Genomic DNA, 12,080 nt, shown 5'->3' on the forward strand with positions numbered 1-12,080 from the left:
TTTGTTAGATGATTTATGCAATTCATAAGTGTAATATCATACTTTTTGTTCGCCTCCATAATATACAGAGTAAAATTTTAAATTTTATATAATGCCCTGACCAAAAAGTTCGGTTTATGGAAGGAAATTTGTATGAAAGTTGCCTTCTATTGCCACTTCAAGAGTTCGAGTTATGGAGAACTTCGAGTTATAGAAATTCGAGTTAGGGAAGGAAATTTGTATGAAATTTGACTTTTAAGCGCTATTGCCATGTCAAGTGTTCGAGTTATGGAGATCTTCGAGTTATAATAGTTCGAGTTATGGAAGTTCAACTGCAAAGTTAACTTGAATATAATAATTAAAAAAAAAATAAAAGCATGACTAACCGTTTTTGTATTATGGTAAGAAGAAGAATCGTCCCACTGGAATCGTCAATAAAAAATCTTAACTCTTAACTGGTTTAATTATTGTTGAATCTATAACGACGTTTCAAAGTTAGCATATAAGGTCGATACTTTGCGATCTGAGTTTTCTTGTCCGTTGCGGTAGATATTTGGTTATCGAGGGACTTCGGATTACACTTAGTCTAAAAACCCTCTCAACAAAGTGAGTATAATTCATTATAGATACGAATTTCTAAAACTTCGTGGAGAGTATGGTATTGTTTCTCGACTCACAGAGCATTCCCCTCGCGTTCAAACGAACTTTCGATATTACCACCGATTGAAGAATCAACAGATTTGTTCCACTTGGTCAAAACGTTATTCCAGAATTCAAGATATAAATAATAACAAAATCTGTCCATTCTATCTATTCTATAAAGCTTTAATGGTAAAAAATAAATTTGTAACCTTGTAAAATAAGCATTTCTCTCATGCTTTGCACGAATATCACTCATTGCATTAAATTTAATGAACGTGATTTTAAATTGCGCTTTGCATATAATGCATGCCAATCTTAATTTATTCAATTGTGCAGAAAATAGTTATACAAATGTTTAACGTCCGAAAACGCTTAACGTACGGAATATTTTCAAACCGAACGCCGCCCCCTATGTGCTTCCCTTCTACAAAAGCTATAGATAGTACCAAGCGGCACTGCCAATAAATACCTCTATGATATGGTCATTGTGATATTTGTTTTTGCTGTTTCTGCTGCTGCTGCCGACAGAACCACAGTTTCCACAAATTTCACATTGTCCGCCGCCACATAGCATTAAGGTCTACATATTTACCTACATAGGTAGATGTATGTATATGCTCATATACATATAATTATGTTTTTTCATACACTGAGTGATACTGAGTGGTTTGGTGGTTGTGTGTCCATAGACGTTTTGGCTGCAGTTGGCACAACAATTAGTGCAACACCGAAGTGCAGCAGCTCATAAAAAGTAGTTAATTGCATTTTTATGCAAATCGCCAACATTAAAATAATTACAGTTGTTGACTCGTGTTTCAAGCTGATTTCAAAGTAGTAAAAAAATGCGAAAAAGCGCTAAACAAATGCAATTCGATGGCGGAAAAAAGTCTAAAAACAAATAAATTGGCTACTGGGCAGCGGAGAAAAATATTCGAAATGCATTTATTGCGGAGGAAACGAGCGACCAGCGGCCTACATGGCAGAGTTAAAGTCAGATCTGCGCCCCTGTATCGTCTAATAAAGCCTTGCTGGGCACTAAAATGTGCGTTCATTTAGTTGACTCTTGATAACGTTCACATACATCTATGTATAAGTACTTAAGCTCAAACTCCTTGATTGTCGTCAACTATGTTGTTGTCACAAGCGAGTCGAGCGTGCGAGCGTTTATGTGGATCCGGATATAATTTACTTTGCAACAGATTTAATGTCTTGTAAAAATGCGCGATTAGCAGCTAGTGCCACACAAACGCAGCAACAAAAGCTCCTACATTTGTACATACACATGTTTGTGGCAGCCGTCAACAACAGCGCGATGAAGTTGTTGTACATGCACATATTTACATATATTGGCTACAATGCGTTTTACATTTTATTGACTGCTTGTTGGCTGCCGTTCGCTAATTGCCGCTTGTGCGCTTAATTTAACATGGCTAAAGAAAATAAATAAATAAATTGCAGAAATATTCATGCATGAGACGTAACACTCATGTATTTTTCTAATTTCCTCATCACCATCCATTCATTGGCCAGTTTTAAGGTCCAGTAGCAACGACGATGTTAACTACATCTCAGATTACTGAGGAAATGTGAGAAAATACTATAGAATGGTGTTTGGATTTGGTTGTTCAATTTCGAAATTGGCAAAAATATCTGAATTCAGTTGCAATATTTATTCTGAAATTAGCTTGTAAACCAATAACAAATTGACAGATCTTTCATTGTACTTCGAGGAGAACAAAATCAAAAAATATAAGTAATATTTCATGATATTTTGAAAGTGCTAAAGATGGTTTGGCTCTCTAAAGAAACCCGTCAGAAGCATAAAATTAACTAAAACGATCATATATGAGGTTTACATGTTTTTTACAATGGACCGCTTCATTTTAGACCAAGCCTCACATCTCAGCAACTACTCGATATACATATATATATATATATACATATATATATATACGAGCCTCTGGAATTCCTATAGTTACGATTTGAGGTAAAATCGGACTACAACGACGTCTACATTAAATATAACAGCAACTTCATTTCCATTAGATTGAATATATTAAAATAGTGATTTTGAAGGGATGGCAACTCTAATCACATAGTAGTCGATATTCGGACTATACTTTTTCAAGAACATAGATGCCGAATATAAACGCCTCAGTGCCTATGTCTGAGTTTATACCGAAAATATCGTTCAAGTTCTGAGATATTATATCTTAATTAAACAAGGGATTGATGACAATGTGGGCTGGTGATAAAAATTAATATGATCGGTTCAAAACATCCGTTAGCCCCCATACTTCCAATAAAAAGGTGGATTTAGTGTTAAAATTAAATGAATCTAGACCTCAGCCATACACCTATGTATGTATGTAATATCTGGTTGGCAAATATCTCCCTTCCGCATTTTTGCTATTTATTCAATGCTTTATAAAAAGTATTATAGTGATCGGATTTAGTTCAAATTTGCGCCGTTTCGTTCTATAATCTTCTCGTAGAAGCCCCTCTCATGATTTGCGAAGAACTCGGACTTTTCAGTAGCCTCTTTTGAGTTCAACTTTACACCAACGCCCTTGTTCGCCACGGACAGGAATAGGTGGTAATCACTTGGCGCTATGTCCGGGATATATGGTGGATGCGATAAAACCTCCCATCCGAGCTCCCGAAGCTTCTGACGAGTCATCAACGAAGTGTGTGGTTTGGCGTTGTCCTGGACACTTCCTGTTGCCCAATTCTGGATGCTTCTGGACGATCGCCTGCTTCAAGCGGTCCAGTTGTTCGCAGTAGATGGTAGAATTAAGCGTCTGGCCATATGGGAGCTCTTAGTGGATGATTCCCTTCCAATCCCACCAAATACCTTCTTTCCTTATTATACCCAATATATTGAATTTCGTTCTATTGTAGCCCATAATCGGTATTAGCAAAATGTATCTGAAAAAAGAACGTTTGGTTAGAATTATCTGGTTCGGTGGTAAAATTAGTGATATCGATATATAATTATACTCTCGCAACAAATGTTGCTAAAGAGAGTATAATAGTTTTGTTCAAATAACGGTTGTTTGTAACACCCAAAACTAAACGAGTTAGATATAGTTTTATATATACCAAAGTGATCAGGGTGAAGAGTGGAGTTCAAATCCGAATGCCTGTCTGTCCGTCCGTCCATCTGTGCAAGCTGTAACTTTAGTAAAAATTAAGATATCTTGATGAAACTTGGCACACTTATTTCTTGGCACCATAGGAAGGTTGCTTTCGAAAATGAGCAAAATCGGACCACTGCCACGCCCACAAAATTGCGAAAACCGAAAACACATAAAGTGCCATAACTAAGCCATAAATAAAGCTATGGAAATAAAACTTGGTATGAAGGGGCATATTTGGATGTAATTTTTTTGGGGAAGTGGGCGTGGCCCCGCCCCCTACTAAGATTTTTGTACATACCTCGCAGACCAATAGAGCTATAAAAACCAAACTTTCTGCAGTCGTTTTGAGCCACTTCCTAATACAGTCCAAAAATTACAGAAATCGGATCATAACCACGCCCACCTCTCACACAAAAGTTAGGTTGAAAATGACTAAAAGTGCGTTAACTCACTAACGAAAAACGTCAGAAACACTAAATTTCACATAAGAAATGGCAGATGAAAGCTGCACTCAGATTTTTTTACAAAAAGGAAAATGGGCGTGGCATCGCCCACTTATGGGTCAAAAACCATATCTCAGGAACTACACGACCGATTTCAATGAAACTTACATCCCAATGATATGTTGTGAAAATAGGCCAAGTCGCTTCACAACCACGCCTACTTCCTATGTACCAGAACTTTGAAGACAATCTAAATCGGTGCAGAACTTTGACCAAATACTACGTTAATAGTGCGGCAGCCCCATTCTAAAAATCGCCGAAATCGGACCATATATTAAGGCCCCATATATCGAACACGAGGACCTCGGTGCTTCTAACCTAATATTAAGGTTTCCAACTTTCAGTGGACTTTATACAATATATATGACGAATATGTGGGTCAAATTGTGTATTATATAATATAAATAAAGTTAAATAAATAAATTGCGAGAGTATAAAATGTTCGGTTACACCCGAACTTAGCCCTTCCTTACTTGTTTCTATTAATATCATTAATATAGTGAGGTAGACTTTGGTAATAATTTTTTGTTCTACCCGACCTTATCTCCTCCATATTTTTTTATATAGCAATTAGTCGTTTCAGTACTTTTTAATCGATTAGAATAGGATACAAATTTTATCTGATGGTTTTAAAAAGTTTTAATATTAGTTTCGATTATTAGTCAGCGAAGCAAATATTATTCTTAAGTAATATAATTTTGTAATAATAGAGTTAAACGCTTTCATCTTCATTATTACTCACTTGTTCATCTAATTGCTATTATTCCAACTTCATCTATTATACTTTAACCATTGTTCCCTAAATTTTATACAGAAAAAATATATTTTCTTCTTGCTTGTCATTTGGAATTTCATTTAAATATTTTAACAACTTCAGAGCCTAATGAAACGCCAGCTGTTGTACAAATTCTGTTATGCAAATTTTCTTAAAAGTGAATTTCTTCAAATATGCGACTACAACGAATTCCAGCCTGTAGCACATACCCACACACACACACACTTAGATACCTATAATCTTATTCAACTCTTTTTCTATTCGAATTTGAATTTCAGTCGATTGCCTACAGCACTTGCTGCTTGAAATGAACTTGAGTTCACAGAACAACAACACCACTCAGCTCGGCTCTGTCCGCCTCAGTGTCGGCAGTTTGGTTGACAAAATTCTGTAGCAATTAAATGCAAAATTATTCACTTCGGCAGCTGTTTGCCAACTGAAAGCTAACAAATTTCTATATGCTGCTAGATAACTGTATATACCGATGTATGTATTTATTTACTAAGCTGCAGATCTTCAATTCATTAAGTTTATTCGCATTTAATAAAGCAAATAGAGCGATTGATGTTTGTGAAATTTAATTATTTTGTGGATTTTAATTTTTCTTCGTATCTTTTCAGAGTACTCCTTATGCTTTGAAGGATGGCAGTTGCAACGGTAGTGAGGTGACAACTTGGACGTCGACGGGGTTGCCACCTTCAACCGGTTACTATACGTATGATCCTACATTCGGTGCGTATAGGTAAGTGAAATGGATAAAAGAAAAATATAAATAATTTTATATAATGCGCCATGAACTCCATAGTGAAAATCATTATATTGCCAATATGGGACCAAAGACAACTAGTTGACCGATATCAAGCATTTTTAATACAAAAACACATCTCCACATAATTTCATTACAATGTCATCTGCATATTCCAGTAGCATTGTCCTTTTAGAATACATGTATATTGCGCTTCAGATTAAAAAGACTAAAATCTCGTCTGGCATAGGCTTTGAGCGGAGGTGTCGATCTGTTAATCGAGGGTCCCACCTTCATATTTTCAAAATGTAGCGTGATAGAGCTATTTATTAATATCAATTCTATGGGAAAGTTTTTACTGCGACCCGTGTATAGTAAGTGTTTTAAAGGTTGGTAAATGACTGAGTTACAGCAAATTTTGTTATGTTTTGGCCCTCAGTCCTTTAATTCCACCTAAATACAATATCTGAAGGCTCCAAAGAATATGTGTTTCGACTTTTATTACGATTTATTAATTTTTACTCCAGTTAAAGCTTTACGGATAGGCGGGCGTACATATAAACATCCGAAAACTAGTTCACCTCGTCATTATCATCATTTTGATATACATAACTCCATGTGGATCGTTATTAGTTTTAGATTTTACAGACAACAAGGTTAATCCTTCATTATGTTCATCAAAATCACCTTCAGCACAAATCTCTAAAATTACATTCTTTTAGTGAGAACAGTTTCATACAGCAGTTAAAGATAGAAGAAGTAAGTTGAGTTATTTTTTCTTTTACGCTTCTTAGCAGTAAAATCAGTGAAAATTAACAGCAAGTAAATCTTCGACAAATTCCGCAAATAACCGTGACCACCTGAAATCTGCGAAAATCCAAGAGTTCTATGATACTTAAACGGTATTGAAGTAAAAATCTTCACAACAATCATGGCGAAGTTCTTGCGAAGAATTTTCACACACTTCCCTTATTCAACATGAATGAAGAACAGAATGTTAAATTAATTTCTAATCTCCACAATATATGAATCGAACTTTGAACCTCACACAAACGAGCATACCTACACACAGCCCTCACACCACTAGCAGCCGCTACAAATCCGTTGCTCATAAAAGCCAACAAGTACAAGCATTATAATGTTTTTTACAGTTTGCTTGCCTACACATCAATACATAATACATACCTACATATTATTCCTCTGTGTGTGAATGTGTGTGTGCGCGCCGAGTAAGTTCTTAAATTGCTGGCAAAATTCCGAACTTGTGAACTTGCTGCAATAAAAAGCGAAAATCGAGACGTGAGATAATTCCATCTGGGCCAAGCGAGCCAACTCATCCCCCACATTGGCGCTCAGAAGCTGCCAAGTTTTCACCAGCCGTGCCACACCGCTTCCGGTTACTTTAAAAACGCCTGCTGTGCTCAGCTACGCTCGGCGGCTATGTGCTGCGCCAGCTGCGACGCTGAATAGTTTTGCCACACACTTACACTTACTTGTGCACACGATGAGCCGAACGTCGTGGCGTATGATGAACTTATACACACACACACTCACTCATTTCTCTGGCTGCTCGCATGACTTTCTTGTTTTGCTGTTTATTTGTTGCTTTGTATTTTTGGCAGGCGGGCGAACTTAAAAATGCGTGCGGCAACTAACCGCCTCTCACATCGCCTGCTCCTCGCAGCTATTGACCGAAAAGTCAGCACAGGCGGCGACTTACGCCGAGCACTGGAGCGCCGGCAATTGAAACTTTGCCAGACGCAGCCGGCGAGCGGTTAGCAGCCAACAAAAGCCAAGAAAGCAAAAGTGGCCAGCTTGCGCAGTTGCCTGAGCGCGGGATGACGGCGGCAGACACAAAAACGCGTTTGGCTTTGCAAAGTCAGTCAGTGCGAGTCACAAGTGGTGGCCCATTGTGTGCTGCCATGAGACAATGAGTTGTGCGAGTGGTGAGCGCACGCACAGCCGGCTGAACTTAAAAGTTTAAAGTTTTTTTCTCTCCGTCGCCGGAGGGTATTGTGCCTTAAATTGTGACTTTTTATTTCGGAGAATTTTTTTTCAAAGTTAGTACAAAAAAGCTTTATTTAGAAGTTAGTTGAGAAAATGGAGACGTTTGTTTCGAGTTTGGTGTGTATCAGGAAAATTGTTTTAGAAATATATGTAATTTATATTTTAAAGTTAGTGCTCTTTAATTCACTAAGGTATCGCTACATATTTTAATTTTTATTGTTGTAATTGATTATTTTAAATTTTATCAACTTTTCATAGTAATTACTATATATATTTTTATAGAAGGAAGGATGTAAGGAAGATATCTGAAGAATTTGCTGACCGGGAGTTGTGGTTAGGACTGATTATACAGGGGATATATTTTTACTTGTAGAAACTCTAATTGAGTAAAATAATCCGCAGAAATCATTTTGCTATTACACTACTGACTCTCCTCATCTTCCTATCCTTCCAAGATATTAGAATGATTTGGGATTTGATGAAACTAAATCAAGAACTAGTTTATATTTTAAAATATATTAGCACCTTAATAATTACCAAAGCCTTAAACTGATAACTTCAAAACCCAGTAAGCAATCTGAACTAATTTATTTTATACGGCTCATTTTCCAATGAACGTTTCGAAATATATTTTGATAATATATGTTCCCTCTCTGAAAGTGGGTTCTGGGGTTTTGGCTTTGTCATCGGACCGGTAAAGATAATTTAATTATTTCACCATTATAATAATAGATAGAACATCAGAAATTGTGAAATTCATAGAAAGAGAATTAAACAATTTAAACAAATGAAAATATTATGAAATGTTTTTTCATAAGATTTCTATTAAACATAGAAAAGCAGAACATCCTAATTGCATAAAAAATATAAATGTGCATATCTGACATTTAATCTCATATAAGTAAAGGGTTTTCAATAAGATTCTCAAAAAGTGGCATTTCAGTTGAGAATAATAATAATATTTTGTTGGGTTAATGTTGACACAAAAGTCCAAGATCGATATAAAACGACTTAATCGATTTAATCGACCAGTGCTTGACCCTAGAGACATCTAATGGAAAACGGCGGAAGCAAAGTTGTAGACCTAATATAAAGTCCATAAAGAGGGAGTTTTTGACCCATAGTGGGCGGAACCACGCCCATTTAAAATGGTGCATACCATTTTAGTGCAGCTATTCTGTACCATCTTTATAATGAAATTTAAGGTTTCTGGTGGTTTTCCTTATTGAATTAAAGCATTTTTAGTAGTTTTCAACATAACCTTCGTATAGGAGGTAGACGTGGTTAAACCGATTTCCTCCATTTTGAATTTTAGTATCTTACGAAATATGTACAAAAAACTTACTAAGGCCGGGTCCACGCCCACTTCCCCAAATCATTACATCCACATATGCCCCTTAATTTTGCGATCCTTTGTACCAAATTTTATAGCTTTCATAGCTTTATTTATGGTACTTTATGTGTTTTAGGTTTTCGCCATTTTGTGGGTGTTCCGATTTCGCCCATTTTCGAACTTAACCTTTTTATAGCGTCAAGAAGTTTCATCAAGATATCTCAAAAAAATGCGGTTATCATTGAACGGTAGCGATTTGAATTCACAGTAACGTGTCGGTCTTGATCATCACTAATACTAAAATTCCAATATCTAATAATTTAAGGCTTTTAAACGAATCTATCTGATATTAGATCATTTTCGATTTACCAAACTAAAGAGGCATAAGTAGTGAAGAATACTAATACTCTAATCAAATAACAGATTTGGCGCAATACACACAGAATAGTTCGAATAGTTTTACCGAACGTTATTGAATTGCGTTTAATCCTGTAAAGGGTACGCATTACTCGCCAATAGGTAAGCTGAACGCATTAAATTCTACATCAAAGCACATTAAAAGGATTTAACATAAAGCGGCGTGTGACGAAAGAAATGCGTGAATTTAACAAAAACTTAAAAATTATAAATACATACACACACTCGGAGACTATGGACAGTATACAGTTTAATTGGAATATTTTTTTCGCAATTAAAGAATTGCAGTGCATAAAAAAGTATATGGAATGACAGAGCAACAACAATACGACACTATATTAACGCAATGGATTAAATTGCGAATGGTGAGATAAAAAAAATAAAAAATCGATAAATGCAAATGCGCGCAGGCATTGTTGTTAACATTTAAATAAAAACCAACTGCACTTGCAACAACAACAACAAATTGTAATGTGATGCAACTGATGCCAATGATTCTCGATGGGGGTTGACTATGAGGGGGTCTTTGGCGCAAGACATGGGAGTTGTCGGGCAAAAGCAAAAAAAGTGCAAATGCAAAAGTTTTCAGAAAAAACTGCACGACAGCAGATTAAGCAAGCCGCCAATGGTAGCAATAACAATTGCAACAAACAATTTAAATGACAATAATAGTTAACCGGAGTGTAAGTGTGTATGTTTGTAGCAGAATAATAACAACAACAACAAATAACGCACAGGATGACACCGAATGAGCCGACAACAATATCAACAGTATCCTGTTGTCAAGCGCTTGTCCTCTGTACTTTACTACGACTCTGCACACTTTTCCACACACATACACCCACAGTTACATATATATTCACATATAGACTGTTACATATGTACATATGTAAATTACAAATGAGTGTTTACATGCGCCTGTGCGTCCATAAAGCCCCCGGCCGCATGACAGACTGACACTTTAACACAAATCCCAACAACAAGCATGGCTGCGGGTGAAATTCATTTTGTGTCAAATATACAGTTATAAATACACAGACAAACTTTTAAATATATCTAGTGTTTGTGTCAAGCGGCCAAGTTGTGCTGTGGGGTGATACCGTTACCTCTCTTTGTCTGTATGTCAATATATTGTGTGCCATGGGGCAGTTTGGCAAATTCTGTTGGCATGTCCATGCGTCGGTGTGATGAGTACAAATCAAAATGGCCGCCCGCATTGCAATGCAAGTGCTTTTATAGACTTTAATACAAAGTGTGATACACATGTTGTACATATGTTTGTGCTTTATTTGATGCAATTCATGTAAATACATTTGTGTTAATTCGACAAAAATTATTCTTACTGGCCTTTTGGTGGAACACATAATATAATTTGACATATTTTAACTAATTAAGTTAAACTTGGCTTTTTATAAGAGTTATGAATATCTATTTAGAGCAAAATGTGGTTTATGGTAGAGTTAAAGATATCTCACTTGATGTAGAAAATAATATTAAAACAACTTAAATCGACTTATGCATTTATTTTGGTAATTGTAATAATTTATTCGTTACTCGAAGTGTTGATTTAGCAATTACAGCATAGTAGCCACTTTTTATTAGCTAATCAAATTGCTAATTAAGCTTAAGACAATATACGCAACACATACTTCATATATATAATTAATAACATTATATATAATCCATACATATTACTTTTTTTAATTTTTATAGGAAATTTTGTTGAAAACTATTCTTTCCGGTATTTATTTACAATTTATAAAGCAAGTTTGAATTTAATTTGAAATTTAATAAGACAATTATTGCAATTTAAAATGAAATAATTTTATTAGTTTCATTTCATTTCATACTCAATATTCCCTTTCATAATCCTAACATTCAGTAATTCTCGGATTAATTCATTTGCCTTTATGTAATAGAAATTTTCCTAAATATATTTGTTTATCTATTTATTGATATTTATTGAAATATGATATTAATTCTATACTCATTTTTAAACACTGCGTGCAGCCAATTGTAAAATCCATTGTCGGCAGACTATTGTACAGTCTATTTACCTTTGCCAGAGTAAAATCATTTTCTATTTAACCATGGAAAATTATGTATATGTATCTAAAATCCACGCTATCAGTGAATAATTTAATGTCAAAGAACATTAAAGGTTTTGAAACACCCAATCCAAATATTTTCCGCGGCCTTTATCATACTAATATAATTGGTTTTGATTTTTTTCTTCTTACCCGAAAAACTAATACGGGTGTGTAAGCTGACCTTGAGCAACACCAAAGCTCCATCAGGGTCGGGAAGGACCTCTCCGAGCCGTTCGATACCAAACGAGGTTTCAGACAAGGTGACTCGCTATCGTGTGCCTTCTTTAACCTAATGCTGGAAAAAATAATACGAGTTGCAGAGCAACAGTAATAACTTTGAAGTTGTAGATAATTTCGTTTATCTGGGAACCAGCATTAACAGCAATAACAATGTCAGCCTGAAAATCCAACGCAGAATCACTCTTGCCAACAGATGCTACTTTGGTCTG

At 35.6% G+C, this 12,080-nt stretch overlaps 1 protein-coding gene across 2 annotated transcripts in view; it reads left to right on the top strand.

The window, feature by feature from the left end:
* Window positions 1-12,080, top strand: part of LOC105221038 (homeobox protein araucan-like) — an 87,490-nt gene that overhangs the window by 34,905 nt on the left and 40,505 nt on the right. For both annotated transcript variants that reach the window (XM_011197684.3, XM_011197685.3), the window contains exon 3: window positions 5,660-5,781. In XM_011197684.3, coding sequence (XP_011195986.2) covers window positions 5,660-5,781 — 122 coding nt within the window. The remainder of the gene's footprint in view (window positions 1-5,659; window positions 5,782-12,080) is intronic.

This window comes from Zeugodacus cucurbitae, chromosome 4, assembly GCF_028554725.1.
Source record: "Zeugodacus cucurbitae isolate PBARC_wt_2022May chromosome 4, idZeuCucr1.2, whole genome shotgun sequence".
NCBI lineage: Eukaryota > Metazoa > Arthropoda > Insecta > Diptera > Tephritidae > Zeugodacus > Zeugodacus cucurbitae.